This window comes from Camelus dromedarius, chromosome 27, assembly GCF_036321535.1.
Source record: "Camelus dromedarius isolate mCamDro1 chromosome 27, mCamDro1.pat, whole genome shotgun sequence".
NCBI lineage: Eukaryota > Metazoa > Chordata > Mammalia > Artiodactyla > Camelidae > Camelus > Camelus dromedarius.
This window is the reverse complement of record NC_087462.1, coordinates 3,413,041-3,436,000: the sequence shown is the minus strand read 5'-3', so window position 1 is coordinate 3,436,000 and position 22,960 is coordinate 3,413,041. Positions and strand designations below refer to the sequence as shown.

At 60.9% G+C, this 22,960-nt stretch overlaps 1 protein-coding gene across 4 annotated transcripts in view; it reads right to left on the bottom strand.

Annotated features, from left to right (window-relative positions):
- Window positions 1-255: 255 nt before the first annotated feature.
- Window positions 256-22,960, bottom strand: part of KDM4B (lysine demethylase 4B) — a 125,781-nt gene continuing 103,076 nt past the window's right edge. For 3 of the 4 annotated variants that reach the window (XM_064479778.1, XM_064479780.1, XM_064479779.1), the window contains 12 exons: window positions 19,100-19,554; window positions 18,685-18,805; window positions 16,554-16,732; window positions 14,079-14,301; window positions 12,454-12,530; window positions 12,114-12,169; window positions 11,882-11,990; window positions 8,066-8,251; window positions 7,821-7,985; window positions 7,250-7,369; window positions 6,660-6,752; window positions 3,748-5,616 (listed from right to left, as the gene is read on the bottom strand). In XM_064479778.1, the coding sequence (XP_064335848.1) occupies window positions 5,440-5,616; window positions 6,660-6,752; window positions 7,250-7,369; window positions 7,821-7,985; window positions 8,066-8,251; window positions 11,882-11,990; window positions 12,114-12,169; window positions 12,454-12,530; window positions 14,079-14,301; window positions 16,554-16,732; window positions 18,685-18,805; window positions 19,100-19,554 (1,961 nt within the window). In that variant the 3' untranslated portion in view covers window positions 3,748-5,439. Of the gene's footprint in view, window positions 385-3,747; window positions 5,617-6,659; window positions 6,753-7,249; window positions 7,370-7,820; window positions 7,986-8,065; window positions 8,252-11,881; window positions 11,991-12,113; window positions 12,170-12,453; window positions 12,531-14,078; window positions 14,302-16,553; window positions 16,733-18,684; window positions 18,806-19,099; window positions 19,555-22,960 lie in introns of those variants that run through there. The other variant, XR_010378065.1, reaches the window with a different exon arrangement.

Here is a 22,960-nt window from a genome sequence, read left to right as displayed (position 1 = left end):
GTCTGGACCAGCTCAGTCGCTTCGCCCAGGTTCCCTGCTCCTGCCCTGGCCACCCACAGGCTGTCCTCACCACTGCAGCCACCAGAGGGCGCCTGTGGACACCTGAATAAGGTCCGGTCCCTCCTCTGCCCACATCCTTCCAGGGCTCACACCTCCCTTGGGCTAAAAACCCAAGTCCTCCCCGACGACCCACAATGCACAACCTGCACAACCTGCCTCCATCCCCTCCCTGCCCTCCCCTCCTCCCTCTCTCCCCCTCACCCACTGCTCCAGCCACACGGGCCTCCTCACTGTCCCACAGAAGCTGGAAGAAGCAGGAAGAATCTTCCCTGGAGCATCTGAAGAGATGGCCCTGTAACACCTTGGTCTCAGACTTCCGGCCTCCTGGACAGGGAAAGAATAGATGTCAGCTGTTTTAAGCCACCAGTTAATGGTCCTTTGAAACTAATACGGGGACAACGGAGCAGTAAGTATTCGGGGCCAGCAGGGCTGCTCGGAAGGGCCAGGGCCACACAAACTCTTTCCAAAGGTTTTGTTTTGCACCCACATCTTGGGTTTTGTGTTTCTAAAGTAAGGCGGCTGCTGGGGTCACTGGGTGAGGGGGAAGGGAGGTGGCCTTGGCCTGAGAGGCCCCTCCCCACCACTCCAGGAAGCTGCTGGGAGGGGAGCCATCTGTCCCTGCCACCTGGTGAGCGGCTGGATGGATGCTGTGTTAAGCAGATGCCAGGTATCCAGGCACTCACTCCTCCCAGCCTTGCCTCCGCCGCCGTCTTGTGTGTCACCCCCTCAGGCTGCCCGTGGCAGCAAATAATTCTTATTCTCTCCATTAAGGGAGCAAAAGCACCAAGTAAATCCAATTCATAAATGACACTCCCTGGCGTGTCCCTCAGCCTGGCCGAGAGCCGCAGGGCTCCCTGCACTTGGCTTCTGGTCTTGGGATCTTTGGGAGCTCCTCTCCCTGGTAGTGATCCCAGGGCTGTGACTGTGTGCCTGAGGAGCCTCACCGGGGTGGGGGGCAGGCCAGATGGGGTGACCAGGAGAGGAGGGGGAGCGGGCACAGAACGATTTCAGCACCGTCATAAAAGCTGTGAATTGTGACAGAGGGGGTTCGAGCCAGGACTTGAAGACTGCAGAGGCAAACAGAGACCCAAACCTGCTGTCTTGCTCTGCGCTGGCCAAAGTGGGTGACCTGAGGGGTGGGAGCCAGCCTGAGGGGTTGGACATAGGGTGTGTTTGGTCCTCCCACCAGCATCAGCAGGATGAGCAGAGATGCTCCAGGTGTGAAGGGCAGAGCCCCCAGTGGCTGGATGACGGATGGAGGGGCCCCAGTTAAAGTCTCACTTTCCACCACGGTCTGCGAGAGGGGCAGCCGGATGCACAGTGGGTCTGATCGGGAGCCTTCGGGAGACCAGGCGGGTCTGGGCACGGAAGGAATGCCCTGTGGGAGGATGATTTGCTGGAGGCATGGAGCGGGTGTGGAGGCTGCCACCTCTCATTTTAGATCTCAAGTGAGCAGTTTTTTCTATAAAGGGCCAGATACCAAGTATGTCTGGCTTTGGGGGCCAGGTGGTCCGGCTGCTACCGCTCAGCCCTCCCTCATAGGGCAAAAGCCACCACAGGTGGTGCTAAGTGAATGGGCGTGGCTGCGTGCCAATACAGCTTTATTTACAGAAACAAGCGGGCCAGATGTGGCCTGAGGGCTGCAGGCCGCGGGGCCTCGGGCTAGGAGGCCAGGGTAGCGACGCGGGTCAGATCCAAACATCACCTCTTTAGAAGCCTCTCTGACACCCTTTCAGGATCTCTGGGGCCACGGCCCCCCCTCTGTCTCTGCTTCAGGACACATGCCAAAGCTGTGCTTGTGGTCCTTTATGTTTCCACCGTTCACCTGCTTGGCCGAACTCTAAGCTCCGGACAAGCTGCGCCTCCTCCCTCCTCCTCAGCCACTTCCCTGGATCCTGGCACAGGGCAGTTCATATCTGCCACCTGAATGAACGAGTCCAACTCCAGGGCTGCTGGGCACAGGGCCGGTGCCCAGGGTACCGCAGACCCCGTCGGCTCCACTTGGCTGCACAGCTGGGGATCCAGTCTGGTGTCTCAGCCCTGGCCTCAGACCACGACAGCCTGTCCCAAACTGCCTTCCCATTTTGCGACGTTTCCAGAGAGTGCTGGGAACAGCGGGCCGTCTGCAGCCGGGCTGAGACCACCTGGGTCAGTCGCTCATGCACTGCTGTCTGCAGCCCCCTCCTTGGGACCAAGGGCTGACCGTATCTACCAGGCCCCAGCCAGGCTCAGAGGATGCTGACCGGCCCAGTCAGTGCCGCGGGGCCCCCTCCCCGCCTCCCCTTGGCAGACGGGGGAACTGGGTCTGTGAGGGCGCTGCAGGCAGCATCTCCCTGAAAGGGGGTCTGAGAGGTGGGGCGAGGGTGGCAGCGGCTGGATGGAGATTTCGTCAAAGAAAATCTGCTCAGGACACAGCATCCTGCAAGGATGCCCATTCTTCAAGAAGAAAAACAGGCCCAGAAGGGGCACCCCAGGTCCACAGCCCACATCCCATGCTCTTGGCTTCCCCATATCACTGCACTGTGTGGACAGCCCAGGCCCACCTGTCCAGTAAGTACCTCTCGTCAAGGCCCTCCCCTGACCCGAGGCCCCGTGTCCAGCCGGGTACCTTCGTGTGGGGGGGGCTGTGCTCACATCTGAGCTGCTGGCCTCTCCTCACCCCAGCCTGCCCCTCCCAGGTCATGGCAAAGTCATCTTTTGAAGTGCTCAGGGCAGGCCCCTCTGCCCTGGGCCCCTAGGTCACACCTTGCCCCACAGTCTGTTCTCCCCTCAGTAGCCAGAGGGCATCTATGAGCACCTGCATCAGGTCCTGCTAACCTCTGCCCACAGCCCTCCAGGGCTCCCACCTCCTTCAAGGTAGAAGCCAGAGTCCTCCCCACGGCCCAGAAGGCCCCGCACAACCTGCTCCTGTCTCCTCCCTGCCCTCACCTCCTCTTCCTCTTCTAGTCACTCTGCTCCAGCCACACAGCCCTCCTTGCTGTTCCTCCAGCACACCAGGCACAGTCCTGCCCCAGGACCTTTCCACAAGCGGTGCCTCAAGATGTCCCAGGGCTCACCCCTCATCTTCTTCAGGGCTCCCTGTTCTTTGTATCACAGTTGACATTCCATGTGTTTTACCTACTGTTTACCTTTCCCACCGGTGTCAGCTCCTGGTGGGCGGGGGTCAGACCTACTTCGATGGTCCTGTATTCCCAGTCCTGGCTGGACGAGTGACACAGTCATGAATACAGGGCCTAGCTTCATTCCATGGCGACACCCCACTGTCTCGCATGCCCAGTGGCTGCCCACCACAAAATATGCTCCCCAGCTCAGATGTCACAAGGCTGGGTTGAGGAAGGGAGGGCAAGGGGAGAGGGTGGCCGGCTGGCCCTTGACAAGCAAGGGGTCAGACAGAGTCCCGCCCAGCTGTCTTGCAGAGGGGACCTGCTTGCCACAGCCACCTCTGCCAAGGCCCACCTGAGATGGGGACCCGACAGCCTCTGGGGAGGGTCTGTGTGGACACAAGCTTCAGATGTCCAGCTCCAAAGAACGCTTCCTCCTCCCTGGAGGCTGGGAGCAGAGGCTGCAGGGCCAGGCCCAGCTCCTCCTCTGGAGAGGCCCCACGCCTGTTCCGTCCTGGAGGGGCAATGCGAGCCCACCCCCACCCGGGGACCACCTGCCGCCAGAAATGAAGACACTGCAACAACCTGGAGCTGTAACTCGCAGTGCTCACGAGCCTTTAATTCATTATGAACCTAGAGGCAGGGGAATTAGGCAAAAATACAGCGCATCCTTAATCTCGGGTGGGAAAAAAAATCAGGATGGGTGGGGTTTTACTGTTTTTCATTTTCGAACATAGACACAGATATATCTTGGTGGGGAGAGTGTGCGCTTCCCTTCACCGGGCTGCCCCCCGTCTGCACAAGTTGTCCGGGAACCCATGACCAGCGGACGGGGTGCCGCCCAGAGGGACCGGCCATGGGGCTGGCCCTCCCGCCCCACCTGGGCTGCAGAGGCGGCTGCCCGCTTCTTTTTATTCTCTTTACAATATAAATAGCATTTTCAAACTACATATGAACATAGTGACAGCGCTGGGGGGGGGCTGCTGCATGCAGAGGGAACCCCCACATTTCACTGACTCCCCTCGCACCCCCCCCACCCCGCCCGCCCGTCCAGGGCACCTGCCTCTCCCCCTACCAAGGAAGGGTCTCGCCACTTTCCTTACACAGTTCTCTCTGGCCTGGCAACCGGTAGAGCCTCTTTTTCAAATTTTTCGGGTTTTTTTTTAATACAAATTATGCTCTCAATACCTCTGCAGGGAACAGGGGGGTGGGCTGAGCCAGCTCCCTCGTTCCCAGGCCCAGGGCCAAGTTGCACATTTTCACCCGGAAATTCAGCCCACACCTCATAAGAGGCAGCTTTCCTTTGAGCTGAAAGCAGCAACACTTTCTCATGCTCTCTTTCCTGGACACATGAATCCACGCATCGCAGAGGGGACCCAGAATGCCGCCAGCCCCTCAGGGTTGGGGAAGAGCCCCTCCACACAGGGCCACAGCTAGACCCCCAAGGGCCACCCACCCAAGGCCTCAGCTAGGAATGGTCCTCCGAGGGGAAGAAGCAGAAGATGGAGCCACCATTTATTTTGCAAAGGCCCCCCCGGCAGACGGGGAGGCCACCCAGGGAGCTGCCGGCCTCCTCCCGCTGGGCGCGGGCAGCCGAAGAGGCCATGCCAGCCGCCCAGACCTTCTCGATCTCTTGATCAACCGGGAGAGCTAGTGATCCCCGGCGCCACCGTCCTGGGTCCCCGGGCGTCTGGCCCTCGCCTCCCCTGGCCCCAGGCCCGCAGCGCATCCCCGCCGCTCACAGACCAGGGAGGCCGGAGAGCGCCACAAACAAAAAGACGAGCTGCTTCCATCTCCCGCAGTTATGCCGGTTCTGAGAAAAAGGACATTTTGTTTTGTTTTGATTTGTTTTGTTTCGAAAGCCACAAATCTAGAAAACAACTTTGGGGATTTTTTTCCTTTTCTTTCCTTTTTTTCTTGCATTTTTTTAAAACAATAGGTATTTATAGAAAGAACGTCACAAAGGTGATTTATGTACAGAAGTCACAATCTCAAAGGCTGCTCAGGAGGCAGGCAATGCAGTAGCACCTTTTCGAGAAGAAGAGCTTACGTGGTTTACGAATCTGGGTCGTCGGGGTGGCGCGTGTCCCCGCAGGCCCCCAGAGCCCGCGTGGCCCTGCTCCCTGAGTCCAGGGGCGCGTGCGGCGTCCTGCTTGCTCCTGTCGCCGAGGTAGCCTCTCAGGCCGGGGAGGCGAGGACAGGGATTCACAGCAAGCAAATGCCAGGGCCCACCGCGCCTGCCTTGCTGGGCCGAGGGGTGGCCAGGCGGCCGGCTGTCCTAGAAGGGGGCTCCGGGCCGGCACTGCGCCTGCAGGAGGCTCTCCATGAAGGCCAGGTAGTCCGGGTTCCGCCCCGAGTCCTCCGCGGCGCGAGGGGTACCCACCCGCGGGCGCTTGGCAGCCTTCACCTCCTCTCCCGAGAAGGCGCTTTCCTGCGGAGCCCCCGTGCTGACCGACTGCAGGAGACCAGACAGCACAGGGGTTAGTGCGGGGGGGGGGGGTGCTGTGGACTGAAGGTCCCCACCACAGCCCTACATTGAAGCCCCCCACCCCCGTGTGATGGCATCAGGAGCCGGGCCTCTGGAAGGTGATTAGGTCATGAGCGTGGGGCCCTCGTGAGTGAGGTCAGTGACCTTATAAAGGGACCCCTTTTTGCTCTCTCTCTCTCCCCACCGCGTGAGGACACAAGATGGCTGTCTGCAGATCAGCACCCGGCCAGCATCTGCCGGTGCCTTGATCTTGGACGTCCAGCCTCCAGGACTGTGGGAAATAGTGTTTGCTGTTTAAGCCGCCCAGTCTGCAGTATTTGGTTACAGCAGCCAGAACAGACTGAAACGGGGGCTCTGCTCGCTGAGGGCTTTGCTGGAGAATGCGCCGGCCCTGCTGGAGACAATGGCCCCGGGCCACTGTCCCTCAGCCGCCGACCTTCTGACCTTCTGAGAGATAGGTCTCACTGGGACAGCTCCTCCTGCCTTGGCATGAACCCCCATCTTATCCTGTGAGGGAGCCCCCCAGCAGGTGGAGAAGGGGCCCTAACCTCCCAGTCACTGGCCCCTAGCAGAACGGGTGCCCAGGCTGGCCTGTCCCACTGACAGCCGTGCCATCCACAGAGGGCGGGAGGCCAGGCGCGCACAAGGCTGTTCATCTGCCGGCTGCGCCCTGCCGTCTCCAAGTAAACCTCATGTCTGAGACCCCCCACCCGCTTGACTCAGCTCTTCCACCCACGGCCGCAGCCCCTGCCCCTCAAAACCTTGCCTTTGGATTAAACATGAAAGAAAGAACACAGTGAAAGGCCGAGAGACAAGCCCATTCCTCTTGGTACCGCCAACCTGCAGCTCAGATCCCTGTTCAGTCCCTGCCGTCTCCTCCCCGCTCACCGCCCCTCCCACCCCAGAACAGGCAAAAGCAGAGGTGGGAGGTTGAGGCCACCTGCATGGGCCACTTCCTGGGCCCAGTAAGGGCTCCTGGGGGCACCCCCCCCCCCCACTCAGCCACTCACCAGCCGCGACCGGACCCTCTTGGGCAGCTCCTCGTCCAGGGTGAAGATGTCCCCACGCTTCACCGTCAGCTGAGACCCGTCTTCGAACTCCACCTGCCAAGGGGACGCCGCTCAGCCCGAGACTCTGCACCCGCCCTGCAGGTGTCCCTGCTCACCCGCCACCCACCGGCCCCACCCAGCAGGAGGCCTCAGGAAGCAGCACAGGGTCAGAGCCACCATCTTGTTGCTGGGATACGGGGAGTTTCTTCTAAGAGTCCACATTTTTCAATAATCTCTCTTCCACAGTCATGGGAAGAAACTCACAGTCGACTTGAGTTTTTAAAAGTCAGAGGCACTGGACTGTCCATTTAAAAACGGCTAAAACAGTAAAGTTTCTGTTACATATGTCCTACCACACACACACACAGACACACACACACACACACAATTCCCCGGGGAGACACCTCTGAAGGGTAAAACAGCAGACCGTCGGAGGCCACACAGCTTGTGCTGACCATCTCAGCCAGCAGGCCAAGGCCACCATCCCCAGTGGGGCCTCTCCAGGGCCCCGCCCCAGCCCTGTCCCTGTCCCTGGGAAACAGGACCCTCACCTGGTAGATGTGACTGGTCACGGATGAAATGAACTTGGCCCTGTAGATGTTGCCGTCAGTCCACCGGAGCTCGACAAACTCCCCCTCGGGCGGGGGTCCCAGCCGGGCACAGTCTCTACTCTGTAGAGGGAAGGACAGGCTGGAGGTGAGGGGCACCCTAGGGCTCTGTTCCCATGCTTGCCGGCGCTAAGAAAGGTCCACTTGGTAGATTTTGCAGCCAGGAGGACAGCAGCGTGCTCTGCTTGGACCGACAAGGCAAGCTGTGGGCCGGTGCCCGGGGACCGCAGCCACCCCAGCCCTTCTGCAGGCGTTATCTAGACGGGCCACGTTCTCTGCTGTTTCTGCACAAGCAGGTGGTATTTTCCAGGGACAGACCTACAGCCTGGGCCTGTCCAGCAGGAACACAGGTGACCCTGACAGCAGGGGACCCTGTGTGAAGGATCCGGCCACCTCTGGGCTTCCTAAGGGCAGCGCCTGCCCTGTGCCCACTCCACCCCTGCCTCGCCCCTGCCCCCGCCCCACCCTGCCCTCTGACCCTGGCCCTGCCCCCACCCCGCCCCCAGAGGCTCACAGTGATGCTCTCTGGGTACAGGTTGTCACTGTAGGACCCGTCGTCAAAGTTCACTTCGTAGAAGGTCTGCGTGGTGGCGCCAATGACTCGGCACCGGTAGTAGAGCCCGTTTCGGTTCTTGGTGATGACAACCTGGCCTAAGGACACGGCCCTCAGGACCTGGACCTGGGGGTAAAGGGGGTGTCAGAGCATGGGTGGCGGGTAGGCGGGCCGGAGGGCAGGGCAGGGGGCGGGCAGGCACTCACATTGTGGCCCCCCGACTTGTGCTTGAAGCAGGTGATGGAGACAACGTAGGGCCAGTCGTCTGGCTCCATGAGGACCCCGGCGGCGTGGGCGCAGGTTACGTGGAAGGAGGTGGAGCAATGCTCGCAGGAGCACTGGATGCAGGCGCCAGACACCTTCTTCATCCTTTTCCGGCAGTACACACATTTCTGGGGGGACATGGGCCATGGAAATGGGGCTCCAGCCAGCACCTCTGCCCTCTGGGGCCAGAAGCCTCCTTATGGGGTACCCAGGTCTGTCCTTTGGGAATGACTCCCAGACCCAGGGTGGGAATATGGAGGCTGGACAGCAAGCCCTGGATGGGGGCATCCTGGGAGAACCCCACAGAGGTCCCCTTGGCCGGGAGTCTTGACCACTGTTTAGACCCCCCCAACCCCCCGCCAGGCCCCCCAACTCAGGAGCACTTCCTGTACTCTTTTCCACCCATTCCTCCACAGAGCTGCCTGGAACAGGCACCAAAAAATAAGTAAGTAAATAAATAAAAATCACACATGGGAACACGACTCAGCCGTGAACAGGAGAGCAGCACTGCCGCCCACTGCCATGTGGACGGACCCTGAGAGCATGATGCTCAGTGAGAGAAGCAGACACAGAAGGACACGCAGTGCGTGATTTCATGGATGTGAAACGTCCAGAACAGGCCAGTCCACAGACACAGGAAGTGGGTTAGTGGTTGTCAGGGGCAGGGAGAGGGGCTGGGGGTGGGGTAACTGCAATGGGACGGGGTTTCTTTCTGGGGTGATGCAAACATTCTGGAACTAGATAGAGGCAATGGTTGCCTTATTGTGAATATACTAAAAGCCACTGAAATGTTCCCTTTAAAATAGGAGACTTTATCTTAATTTTGAAAAAAAGGTGCTGCAGTGTAGCCCCTTCCTAGGAAGGGGCAGAGGGCCCACCAGGTGGGAACACCCTGCCCAGGCCCACCTGCTCTGCTAGGCATCAGTTCCCAGGCCCAGGCCCAGCCGCCACTAGGCAGCCACCAGCCTGTCCCTCTGGGCATTTAATAAGCTGCCCTTATCACTGTTAACCATGTTCAAAAGCCAGGCAAGCCCCACAGCAAAGGCGCTGCAGGAATGAGGACCCAGGATCGATGGCAGTGAGAGCTCATTATTAAACTGTCGATGCCTGATCTGCCCACCTACAGGGACAGGCGCAGACACACAACATGGCCCTCGAGGACTGGGCCTCTGCATGGCTCCACAGGGACCGGAAGGCAGAGAACAGGCGTCTAGAGACAGGGCCGCGACCCCACGGCTGAGGCCCAGGAGAAGACCGAAGGTTCACCCCAGCCTGTGTGGTGGCTCGTTATCCTCTTTCCCTGTTGTGAGGACGTGGGCACCACCCCGGCCACCATCTGTCAGCGGCCGAGCGCAGGGCTGCCTTAAGGGTGCGTCCTGTGTCTGGGTCTCCCTCACTGGAGGCTGTGAGTTTGAGGACGGGGTGCAGGGTGTCTGTAGAGAGCAGCGGCCAGGAGGAGGCTGAGGGCCACAGTGGGCGTGCCGTTGGCCATGGAGGCCACCCCTGCCTGCAGATGCTAATGAGGCATGGAGTCCGACGTCTCGGGCCTGTCCCCATCCCGTGCCCTCTGCCCGCCTGCCCACCCGCTGTGGCAAAAGCCCACCTTTCCCCCCATCAGGACCTGAAACGGGCCCCGGGGCCGATGAGACAGGCAGAACAGGTTCAAGGCGGCCTGGGTCAGCCCCCACTCACCAGGACCCCCAGGCACCCAGAGCCGGCAGCCAGGGAGTCACAGGGACAAATGGATGCGCGGATGCCCAGGAGTGACCGTCTGGAGCCTGCGGCCTGCGCGTGGCCGCAGGCAGGCAGGTGGGTGGCCGGGCAAGCAGGAGTTAACCACTGGCTTCCTTGCACGGCTCCATTAGTCAGTACAAGTGAACCTCGTGTAAAAGGATTTTTAATTCATCGTTACAAGAGCCGGTAATGAAGAGGCTGCAAGCTGGAAATGTCAGATGATCCATAAAGCGTCTGGGAGGGAGGATCTATCCCAGTGCCGCGTGCCATCACTCCACCTGAATAATGAGGCCTTTCACACCCACGCTCCTGGAGGAATCACCCTGCTCCCTGACTGAGGCCCCCTCCCCTCCCATGCTGCCCACTCAGCCCTGCCCAGGGGCCCCACAACTGTGGGCTCCGCGGTGGGTGTCTCTGCTCCTTCATGGGGACGCCCCACCAGGCTCGCTGCCCACAGCCCCGTTTCTCTACCTCCTGCTCACTGGAGGGGAACACCAGTACTGCCGTACTGCCCCCCCGGCAGCTGGGAAATCAGCCCGGCAGGAAAAGCAGCCAAGATGCTGTACTGTCCCCCTGGCCAAGTACCCAGCTCCCAGAGGCCACAAGACACATCCTGTCTCCCCCATGTCACCCCCTTGTCCCCAGCAAGGTCATTTGCAAACTCACAGACGATGATGACCTGAGAGCAGGTGCTGGTGCTCAGACGGCACGATCAGCGCTTTCCTGGTTGGCCCAGTTCACTGCACAGGGGACCATCAGCAGCTCCATTTTATGGAAGGGAAGGCTGGGGTACAGAGAGGTCAAGTAACCTGTCCGAAATCACACAGCCAGCCAGTGGCCAAACCGGGAATAGAAGCCAGCGCTTGTTCACCATCTGCCAACTGTCCACTGCTCCAAAGGCCACAGCAAAATGAATGTTACCAGCAAAAGCAGGAGGCGTGAGCCTTGCAAGGCCACACCTGCTCAAGGATGGCTGTGCTCCTTAGATGGCAAGTGCAGCTTGCAGCAAGAGGCACCAGTTACGGAACTCTAACAACTCAAGAGCAAATACACCAACAGCCCAGTTAAAAGCTGGGCAAAGGACTTAAACAGCCATTTCTCTGAGGAAAACATACAAATGGCCAACAGGTACACAAACAGATGCTCAATATCACTAATCATCTGGAAAGTGCAAATCAAAACCACCTGTTAGAACTGCTATCATCACGAAGACAAGAGACAACAAGCGTTGGTGAGGATGTGGAGAAAAGGGACCCCTCCTGCACTGTTGGTGGGAATGTCAACTGGTGCAGCCGCTGTGGAGAACAGTGTGTGGAGGTTCCTCAAAAAATTAAAAATGGAACTGCCCTATGATCTGGCAATCCTACTCCTAGATATTTATCTGAAGGAAACAAAACCACTGTCTTGAAAAGATATCTGTACCCCTATGTTCACTGCAGCATCGTTTACAAGATAGCTAAGACCTGGAAACAACCTAAAGATCTGTCAGCAGATGAAGGGATAAAGAAGATGTGTAGAAATACAGTGGAATATTATTCAGCCATGAAAAAGGAGATCCTGCCATTTGCAACAACATGAATGGACGCTGAGGATATTATGCCCAGAGAAATAAGCGAAACACAGAAGGCCATGTGGTGCGTGATTCCACTTCCACGAGGAATTTAAAACAAACTCACAGAAGCAGGGAGAAGAGGGGTGGTTGCAGGGGTTGGGGGGAGGGGAAACAGTTGCTATTTAACATGTATGAACTTTCAGGTATGCACATTGAAGATGTTTTAAGGCCCTGCTGTATGAGCACTGTGACTGTATTGTGTATTTAATATTTTGTTTGGCATTAGAGTTCAGGTTAAGCATGAAAGAACAGGACAGAGTGCGGGCGGCGGCTTCCACTGTGTGAAAAGGTGGAAACAGAGACCAGGAGAGCGCCTTGCTTTCCCCCAGGCACCTCCGTGCCTATTCAAAGTCATCAGCTAGCTCCCTGACAGCGACCCTGCACCCCTGGGGCGGGACTCCAGGGCCCCTACCAGCTTCCACCGCTGCTCAGGGATGGCGCTGATGTCCACGGGGTGGCGCTCCATCACGTTCAGGAACCGCACTTCAGGGACCGCAATGGCGCAGATCACGTGGATCCACCTGGGGTCAAGCGAGTGGGGTCAGGGAGTCATGTGTACACCCTGTCCCCACCCCAGGGTTAGGCCCACGGGACCTCATCTGAATCACCCGGCTGGACACCCCCAGGAGAGGCCCTCCACACACCTCCGGTCAGTCGTCATCTGCAGGGCTCCTCCCCGGAGGTTACACAGGCAGCACTCCTGCGGGAACCAGACAGCCGCGTGGTGAGGGGTGTGCAGGCCGAGGCCGCCCGCCTGCTGCTCCGGGACCTGGTCCGTCCCCTGCCCGCAGTCCTTACATTTCAAACTAGCGGCCATGGAAGTGAAGGGCTGGGAGTGCGTCGGGCTCCACCCGAGACCCAGGGAGGAGAGGCCACCAGCCCAAGGTCACCCTGCAGGATCGGGCGAGCCCAGGGCCCAGGCCCGGCTCCCCCACAGGCTGTGACGACTTTCAGAGCACCACCCCAGCTGCAGGGGCGAGTTACCGCAGTCCAGGCGTGGGCCGCGCACCGGGAACACGTCCAGCCCTCGTTGACCAGCTCAGGGCGGATGCCGTAGCAACCTGGAAGACAGGGACAGGCGACCTCAGTCACCGCGGCTGCATGCGGGCTGACGGGGCCCCAGGGTGCGGCTGCGGTACTGAGGGTAACTGCTCTCACCAGCCGCTCTACCTTAATCCAGGCCACTGCACACAGAGCCGCAGGGAATCTGGAAACAGACGTGGGGAAGGAGAGCAGGCCCCCCATGCAGGAGAACACACCCCAACCCTGGCCTGGGAGGCCTGCTGAGCTGAGAGTGGGGGAAAGTGGCCGGGAGGTTGTGTGATAGAGCAAAGCGGGCCTCAGGGAGCCTGGGTCAAGCGGAGGGCAGCGGAGCCGGGTGGTGGAAGCGCTACTTCTGCACACACAGTCTGAGGTTCTGGGTTACCAAGGCGGTTGGCTCTGGGACGTGGTCCCAGCTTACAAATGGGAAGAGGGCAGGGAGGAGGGCAGAGGGCCACACCCCTGAGCCAGCACAGAAGGCACCGCCCACTCCACAGCTCTGTCTCACCCGGGGTCAGAGCACTGTAGGGCCCCTCAGCCAGCCAGGGCTCATCCCCCAACAAACAAGCTCTGCGAGCTGGAGTGGGCATTGGCCAGTGCCCAGGGGTCCCCAGTGGAAGCACAGGGGGAAAGCAGGGCACCAGAAAGGGGCTCTGTGTCCCCACAGAGGCCCTGGGGGACAGCAAGGTGCCGTGACTGGCCCCCTGCTCTGTCCCCTGGGGCACTCAGCCAGGGTTGGGCCTGGGGGCCCCAGGCTCCTGAAGGCTCCCCCTTCCTTCCAGCACCAGGTCTCAGGGCAGACGCCTGTGCCCAGCCTTCTGCCTCCCAAGGGCAGTGAGGGCAGCTCCTCTCCCCCTGTGTGGCTGGACCTCAGGTGCCCTGAGAGCAGCGGGGTGGTAGGCTCAGCCGCTGCCACCCCCCCTCACCCTGGGAGCGTGTCTCATAGCCAGGCCCAGCCGGGCAGAGCACACAGGCTCCAGCCAGGAGACAAAGTGAGCTCTGGGCAGTCCTCCGCGGGGGTGGACATCAGACAGATCTACGGCAGCTTCTTCCACGGGCTGCACATGAAATTAAAGTGGCCCCAGAAAGCTTCCTTCTCATCCTGGGAACTCAGTCTCCCAAATGATGCCCAGGCCCACCCAGGCCCAAGAAAGGGACAGACATCCATCTCTGTCTCAGACTATGGTCAGGCCTTCAGGATTTGGGGGAGGGTAGTCGCCAATGGTAGAGATAAATCAGACCCCTTGACCATTCTAGAATCTCAGTTTTACCATAAATTCCAATCCTGGACCCAAAGCGGCGTTCAAAAGCATCTCAGCCCTTGCAGGGAGGGCAGGCCTCGGCAGAACCGTCCAGAAGGAGGCTGACCAGGCGGGCCCACCTTGGCCAGGGGGAAGGGCAAGATGTCTGCCCCCAAAGGTCAAGACCCCCACCCCATGACGCCAGGTCCTGCTGTAGGCACCAGGCAGCAGCCAAAGGAAGGGGCTTCCTGGACTCAGGCAGTGAAGCAGGGCTGCAGACCTCACAGCTCCCCTCCTGCCACAGCCCCCCGCAGGCCCGGCACTCACTGGCATGGACCTGCAGGCAGCACTTGGCACAGGCGATCAGCGGGCTGGTTCCATCGTCCCCGATGTAGGAGTTGGCGGGGAGCGGCTCTGTGTTCTCGCCACTGGAGGTGAAGCACATCTCCGGGATCAGCGGCCGCGTCTTCTGGCCGCTTTTGGAAGGCGATGTGGCCGAGGGACCCTCCCCGAGCGAGGCCTGGGGCATCTCCTTCTCTGTCTGTAGGGACTGCAGGAAGGGGCGCCACCTTCAGGGGAGAGCCCAGGGTTGGGTGGGGGGTGGGCATCCTTCTCTGTCCCCTGCCTGCCCCTCAGCAGCCGCCGTCCCCAAGCACACTCCTGGCCTGCTCCTCGCTGGACTAGCACTCCAACCAGGACACCTGCAGCTGCTTCATGACGGGTGTCCCGGATGCACACTCCCAGCCCCTAACCCTGCTTTGGAAGCCCCAGAGATCCTCCCCAAAGACAGATCCTGTTCCATCTGCCCCCCAATCCCTCCCACTTAGGGTTACGTCCAGACGCAGCACAGACATCACCCTGCTGCCCTTGTCCCTCTTGTCGTACTGCCCCTGGCTCGCCCAGCTCCAGCCACACAAACCTCCTCGTGGTTCCTCCAACATCCCAGATGCCAGGCCTGGTCCTGCCCCAGGGCCTTTGCACACCTGTTCCTGCTGCCTGGGGTGCTCAGATCTCTGCTCAGGTGTGCTCTGAACACCGCCCAGCCCAAATGAACAGTGGCCTCCAGGCCTTCACCTCTCCTGTCTGTCCTTGTGGTCCTGACCATCACCTGACGCCATGTTATCTGTGTATCTTTGTGGGGCATCTCGCCACCTCTGACGGGCACCTCATGCTGGCTGCACCCTAGTCCTCCCCAAGCCCCTCAGATCTGATCACATGAAAAGACTGATGAAAACGCCCTGCCCACATCACCAGGATCCAGCAACCCTGGACCTGTCACAGGATGGTGGGGCTCCCAGACGTGCCTCCCCAGTACCCAGAGTTATGGGAGGGCTCTGCCCTGCTCCTGGCAGAAGGAAAGCGCTTACTGGGGACCATCAGCCTGGTGCACTGTGGGGGAGGGGCACCTTGGATTAGGGGACTGGCTGGTTTCCTAACAGGCAGAATGTTCAGCCACAGCCCTCCCCACGATGTGTGACAAGTGAGGCCTGGTTCCTGACTCTGGGGACTCCGGACGGCAGAAGCGGCAGCCCCGAGAGGCCCACTGGTACCATGGGCATGATTAAATTGCGTCACAATGCTTCACTTAGCAACTGGGATTAATGAGATTCGCCTCCTAAGCTGGCATTCCCAGCACTGAATCCCAGCAGCACTGAGGACGGTGGCGCCTGGAGAAGACGTCTGGACGTTATGTCTCATTTGCTTCTGTAACCACATGCTGAATCGCTGGACAGCAGGTCCAGGCAGCTCTGAGAGGCAAGGCCCTTGACATACGGGGCACAGACCTCGAACAGCTCAGCAAATGCATGGAAAACACCAGGTACTAGGCTAGGATCTGAGGACCCCAGAGCAAGTGAGATCTGCCCCTATCCTCCAGGGGCTGATAAGCAGAGGGCAGGAGTGAGAGCAGAGGTGGGCAGAGGAGCCCCAGGGGCATGCCAGAGTCAGCCTAGGACAGTGGTCCAAGAAGACTTCCTGGAAGAGGTGGCAGCTGAGTGGACACAAAGAATGAACAGAAATCCACCTGGCACAGCATGGAGCTGAGTGGATGTGTGGGAGATGCTGGGGGGCGGCAGCACGGAGCATGCTATGTGGGGGGCAGATATCACCCAGGTATCACAGGAGACGATGGCCGTGGGGCACGTGTCGAGGCCGGGGGCTGTGATGAGCCTGGCAGGGTTTCCAGCCGGGCGATGCACAGCTGTGGTGGGTGCTAACAGGAAGGGCAGAAGGCAGGCAGGAAAAAAGGGCTGGAAAGCAGGCAGCGGTCAGGGCCGGGAGAGGGGGATGAGGAGGAAACAGGTTAAGAAGGAAACCGGGAAGATCTGGTGGTGGATGGCACAGGGCAGAGTGTGGGAAGAGGCCAGGCTCACAGCTTGGGACAGATTAGGGGGTTGCGTCCAGGCCAGGCCACACGGGGCTCTCCGCCCATCCCCAGCCCGCCGTTGCCAGCCCCACCCTGGTCAGGCTTCTAGACCCCTGTTTAAGACACAGGCCCTTTCCCGCCCACACTGCCCCCCAGGCTGGGCTGAGGGACTTTCAGAGGACAGCCCTCTGTGATGCCTCCTTGAGATCCCCCATCCCCTTTCATGGCCCCATTTGTATGCATGTTAAGTTACCTTCCAGTGAAACTCAGACCCGGGCTCTGTCCCTGCAGCCCTCACAGGGCCCTCAGCCCCGCAGCCCAGCTCTGCACTGAGCCCACTGCGGCCCCGATGGCCAGTGGGTTCAGGAGGGAAGGGTTCCCTTCAGGCAGAGCGAGCCTGGCACGGGCGGGGGCAGGGACCCTGGCGGCCGGCTCACCTGGCTGTACGGGTAGAAGAGGGTGCAGATGGCGCAGTAGGGCTCTGTCAGGGCAGCTGCCGCGTTGAACTTCCTCTCGGCCTGGAAGCTGGCCGACTTGTTCTTCCACTGCAGGGACAGCAAAGACCTCAAGGCCTCAGGGTCGCCCACGTCCTCGTCCCCAGAGAAAGGGAAGGCTTCTGCAGCAAAGCAGGAGTGGGGAGGAGCTTCAGCAACGAGGAAGCAACCCCACCCAGTGAGAGCTCACAGGGTGGGTCCCCACCTCACGGCCCCTGAGCCCCTCCGCAGGGAGGTGCCTTGGTCACCCCAGCTCAGGGCTGGTCCCTTCCAGGGACAGGAAATGGGGTGGCCAGGCCTCTGCAGGTCAGGCACAGACTCCCATGGGAGCTGGGCAGCGGCACCACCACCCCAACATCCTGTAAAATGGAAGCCACTGAGAGATGTCCCTCCTGCTCTGCCCACCTGTCACCAGCCTGGCCTATGCCGGCCTCAGTTCCCAGCCAGATCCCCTCGATCCCCCCACGTCCCATTCCTGCCTTTCCTGACACAGGGGTGCTGTCTGCCATGGTATGAGCATCAGCGGTCCCCCAGGAACCTGCAAGGCGCTCATTCCTGCGGCCCTGACCTTCACCGTGGCTGGGCCAGCATGGCTGGTACCACAGCCCTCCTAGCTGGAAGGCGAAGCCGCCTCATCGCAGAGGGACCACATCTCATCTTCCGCACGGTCCGTCCCGCACCAGGAGCTCCGGTCAGATCTCTGTGGCGCCTCTAGAACCTGCCTCATCCTTGCCCTCAAATTAGATTCAGAATGAAAGAAGCCACTCAGACGGTTTTCGAATTCCATGTGCATCATCAACTGAAGACTAAAGCAGAAGATGAAAAACTGGCTCAGCAGGACTTCTGCACATGAGATAGCGACTCCGACTCTCGCTGAGTGTTAAACAGAAACTTCTCTGTCTCTGCCCCTTCAACTTCAGATGCCACAGCTTTTATTTCAGCTTCTTTCAGCCCACGGGCTCAGGCAGAAGGGTAATTCCTGCTGGGACCGGCCGCTCCCCAGCTGGGCAAGAACCTCCCGCAGAGGGGGAGCATCTACGGGGTGACGGCCGGGGACCGGGAGGTTTCCTCCAGCCACACAAGCAGCTTCCCACCACCCTGAGGCCACACAGTGCTGTCTCCACGGACAGGCATGGGGGTGCAGGGCCAGGACGTCTGCCGGAAGTGGACTTGGAATTGGGCGAGTCCTCAGGCCAGGGAAGCCTCGTGCTGCTCTCGCCCTCAATCCGGTTCTCAAACCTCATCCCAGTGGGAGTGCCGGCACCTCCGGTGTCACACACAGCTGGGCACCCCAGGCGCCCCAGCTGTATGAGGAGCATCCTGCTCACCACCGCCTCTGCCCCTCTGCCTGCTCTGCGAACGTCCTGGAAGCCCAGGCATCTGAACAGATCCCGAGGCTGAGAGGATGAAGCACAGTCCTCACCCACCTGGAAGGCCAGGAGGGGACAGGAATGCACCGGGGCCATGGTGGCTATGCTGGGGGTTCTCAGGCAAGACTCTGCCGGCAGCATTTTCTCAGCTCTCACAGGAGGAGGCAGGGACAGAGGTTACAAGGAGAGCGCGAGAGCGTCACACCAGGAGGCTCGGGTGACCACTGGCCTCAGCATTTCTGGCATTCTTGGCCCTGCTATGTACCCAGCACCAGGCCACAGGCTTTCCAGGCCTCAGCTCCCTGCAGCTCCCTGGCAGGACCTCTCTGGGGGCCAGCAGACCCCATTTTACAGAAGGGGAAACCGTGTCTCAGAAAGACAAATGGCACCACAGTCCCAAGCTCTGGGCAGTGGGTTAGGGTTTGAGCCCAGGCGGCTGCCCCGGCCCCTCAGGGGCCCTGTTGGACACTCCAGGCCCTGGGCGCCCAGCAGAGCAAACGAGGGCGGGGCAGAGGCTGCGGGCAGTCCTGGGGGCAGCTGAGTCCCGAGGCATTTGGGGAGAGGGTCTGAGGCTATGTGGGGGGGGGGGCTGGGTCTGCTCCGGCCCTCAGCCAGTGGTGGCGGGAGTGAAGGGGGGCGGAGGGTGGGTGTGAGAGGAGGGGGCGCAGCCCGGGACCCAGCAGTCAAGGGACACCCCCACTCACCCTCGTCACTTGAGGCCTCCTGCTTGACCACGGACAGCGGGGACCGGGTGGGCGGCCGGCCCAGAGGGTGGCGCCGGCTCTTCTTGATCTCCATCTTCAACTTGGAAAAGGGCGACGGAGCCTAAAACAGCACAGGAAGCCTCTGTAGTGGGGGCTCTGGGGCTGGAGGCAGAGCCTGGTCCTTGGGGCGGAGGCAGGCTCAGAGGGACCTCAGTGCCCTCAGTGAGGGGGTGGGTGATGCAAGGCCCCAGGAAGGGGCAGCTGGGAGCCAGTGGTTTCTAAACCATGTATGTGCCGCTGGCCTCTGGGATGGGAGCCATAGGAGCCATTTAGGACAAGTAGGGCTTCGACCAGCACATGGCAGCACGGGGACCCCTACCTCAGGGACCCTGGCCGGCACCTGCTGCGGCCCTACCTGCACCTCGCCAGCTCCGCTCTCCTCCTCGGGCCCTGTCAGCTCCATGGGGGCTGCCTGCTCCTTCCAGATGGGGCCCTTCTGGGCAAAGTGCTCAGAGGCCTGCTGGCAGGACACGCGGCCCTTGTCACCCGCCGCCGGGCCAGGCCGCGGCACCACGTACAGCATGGGGATGATGGGGCGCGGCTTCACCTCTGGCTCCTCACCAGGCACCTCAGGGGGCACCACATTGAGGGGCGGTGGCAGGGGGCTCTCCTCAGTGGCCTCAGGGCCGGGGGCTGGCACCAGGGGGTCCAGCAGGGGTGGCGGCCGCGGCGCCTCCTCGGTGGGGAACTGGGCAGGCAGGGGTGGTGGCAGCTGGGGCAGGAGCGGGTGGTGGGGGTGCGGGGGGCCGTAACTCTTCTTCCTCCGGTCGCTCTTGGCCTTGGTGGGCCGCAGCTTGTTCCTCCCATCCTCTGCAGGGAGAGAGCAGAGGCCAGTCAGAGGTGGGGGCCGGGGCACCCGAGGGGCCAGTGGCCCCCTTCAAGCCCTCTAGCCTGAGCGGAAGCCCGCTGGGGTGGTCGAGGGCCCCCTCTGGCCCAGATAGTCCTTCCCCCTAGGAACATGGGCTCCGGGCAGTTCTAACCACCACCAGGTCCCCCTGCCAGGCAGCCAAGCCGTGGAGCACAGTGCCTGGCCTCGGAGATCTGCCACGTGCTCAAAACACCTTCAGAAGCAGCTGGGAAGAAACCCGTTCTGAACAACCTTCCCAAGGGGTGGCAGGCAGAGGCAGGATTTGTTTTCTGTTCATGTATCTGAGTTTTGTCTATTTCTACAGTTTCAAAGACGAGCGGTTCCACTTAAGTGCAACAGAAGTGTCAGATGGGCCTGCAGGGCTGGGAACACCCTTGTGCCCCCGGGGCTGGAGCTAGGGGGAGGCGGGGTTTCCTGACAGGTGACTGGGTTGGAGAGGAAGGTGGGCAGAGAGTGCTTTCTGCAGCACTTTAATTTGCATACGATGGATGTGCAGCTCAGCCAACAAACTGAGACCAGTGGTGTGGTCGGTGGAGTTCTGGTTGCCAAAGATGCCCGCACTGTAGCCCCTGGACTCGTGGACACGGAGCCTGGCATGGAAGCAGGGACCCGGCAGGTGGGATGGAGCAAGGGTCCTGGGGCCGGACCTCATGTACCAACAGGGATCCTTATAAGCAGAGGATCATTCTCAGCTGTGGCTGGGGGGAGCCAAGACAACAGAAGAAGGCAGAGATGCGCGTGGTGAGGATGGAGGGAGGGGCAGCGAGCAAGGGAAGCGGTGCCTCTAGAAGCCGGAAAAGCCAAGAACTGACTCCCTGGAGCCTCCGGAGGGACCAGCCCTGCCCACATCTGGGTTTGCACCCAGTGGGACCCCTGCCAGACTCCTGACCCCCCAAAATTGTCAGAGAATAAGAGTGTCACTTACAGCCACTGGGGAGGAGCCTGGCCCACTCCCCAGGACCCCCTCCTGCCAGCACCTCATCAGCAGGTACTGGGCCAAGGAAAGTAGACAGACACTCCATAGACCAAGCTGCTTCTCCCTTACAGATGCTGGATTTGGATGGTCCCAGGACAAAAAGTCACCTCCCTGTCCCAGGAGATGTGGCGGGGAGAGACGTGGCGGGGAGAGACCTGGGAGGAGAGATGGGGGTGAGGAGATGTGGGGGGAACACTTCACATAATGCCTGGTAGCAGCAGCCCAGTCCCGGGAGGTGACCGAGGGCGCGGGAGATCAGGCCCTTCCCTGCCACTTCCACCTATTTATAGAAATTGCGCTGCCCAGAGCCCTGTCCTCCGTGTGTAAGAGACACTTTTGGATAAACAGCCTTATTCTCTAAGGAAGCTCAATACTCCCCCCTCCTTGCTGGCACGAACACACGAATGGAAGTCTAACCGGTGGGCTTCCCAGCCTCAGGACCGCAGATCCTGTGCGCTGCCCCTGGCCCCTTGCTCACGTCTCCCAGGCTCTGGGAAGGAGGGGGGCACAGCCAGAGGACCCTTTGAGGGGACTAGCCCAAGGCCAGGCAGGACAGCGGGGTGCCCGGGCTCTGTGCTCATGCCGTGGGAACCACCGCAGACCCAGGGCAGGGTCACACCTGGAAAACCCCTCAGCTGGCCTGCCAGAAGGGGCCTCAAGATGGAACCCAGGGCGGTGGCTCAGAAAGGGCTGAGGGTCTGAGCCAGGTCCTTCCCCAGCCCACAGGGCCTCTTGCCTCCTGAGGTGTGGGGCAGGCAGAATGACAGAGACCCCCCTGCCCTGCAGACGAGCCGAGGCCCTTTCTGGCACTTTTTTTGCAGGGAGTCATAGCCAAGAGTCTCTTCATGGACACATGTCACTGCCCTGTCAGCGCCCAGGGCCCCCACACTCCTCTCCCCTCGAAGTTCTCCCAGGGGAGAGCACTGGGCGCAGGACCGCTGCCTGGCTTAGAGACCCCGTCCCACCCAGCCTCAGCTAGACTGTCCTGGCCCCCGTGGTCTGGGCCACTCCCACCAGCACCAAGTCCCTCCTGAGCAGAGCCCTGGCCCAGCCCGGGGACATACTCGGTCTGAGAGTAAACACCAGCCCAGCCCGCCCCACCGCTCGCTGCTGGGCGCAGCAGCCTTGCTGTCCGGTCCTAAGGCCTCACGGGCTGCAGGGTCGCTCCCGGGTGAGGGAAGGGGAGTGACAGCAGCCTGCTGCAGGCGCCCTCCCCGGCCCTCAGGCAAGGTCCTGCCGGCTGTCTTCTCGGCCCGGCCCGGGAGGCAGGACAGCACTGTGGTGGGACCACATGCTCTGGAACCACCTTCATGGGGCCTGGCGCTGCCCCGCTGTCCCCCAGCTCCAGAGCTGCCTTCCCGCATTCTGCTTGGGGCCCGCCCAGGCTCAGGGCTGGGTGCGGGGGAGGCTGCCGGGCCATCCCAGGGCCAGGCCCCAGACAGCAGCTCTCACAGACCCTCGGTGTGGGAGCAGAGTGGGAACCCTGGCAGCCAGGTGGGACGGCAGCCCCCTCCCCAGGCCAAGCGACACATCCACCAGCCCCGGCCCCTCTCGCCCCTCCCCGTCCCTGCAGAGCCCAGGCACCTCCCACCCTCTCCCTAGTCAGAGCGCCTCCTGGAGCAGCAGGACTCCCCCTCCACCAACAGGAAACCAAGGCGCCTGACGCCATCGGTACACACACAGCTTCGCGGGACGTTAAACTGGCATTAAAGGAAGTCTAGAAGCCGCTTTAAAATCTTCCACTCATTCCCTGGACGTGTTTGCTGTCTCCCCCAGCTGTGAGCACTTACTGTTTTGAGGCATTCAGAGTGACCTTCTCTTCCAGTGCTCGAGGGCTAGCTCCTGTCGGGCACACGGCTGCCTGGGCTGTGGCAGCCCCCCTCGATGCCCCAACGGGACCACTTTCTTTCTAGAGGGGCCAGCATTCCGGGTGGGCCCCCCAGTAACTAGGGCTTAGTCTCGGGGAATGTTTCTACAGGGGTAACTGTGCCTGCACCCAGACAGTGCCACGCGCTCTTCCCTCCTACCCGGCCACCCTGCCTCTCCATGTCTTGCCTCCCTGGGCTGTCCAGACCCTCCTGTGTGGCGCTGGGTCATTTCGAGATGCTCACCAGGCGAGTGGCATAGACACGCCAGCATGCGATTTACCCGGGAAACACCCCACTCTCCCCTGTCTCAGTCTCCTGGGGTCCCCTCAAGGACATTCACCCTTCCAGCCTGTGGGAACATCGGGAGCACACGCCTGGCCCACACGGACAGTCTCTTTGAATACCCCATCATCTGTGACACCAGCCATGGGCATGGCACCCCAGGGAGGGCATGACCCCAAGCCAGACAGTCATGCTGGGCTCACACACTCCAAGACACAGGCC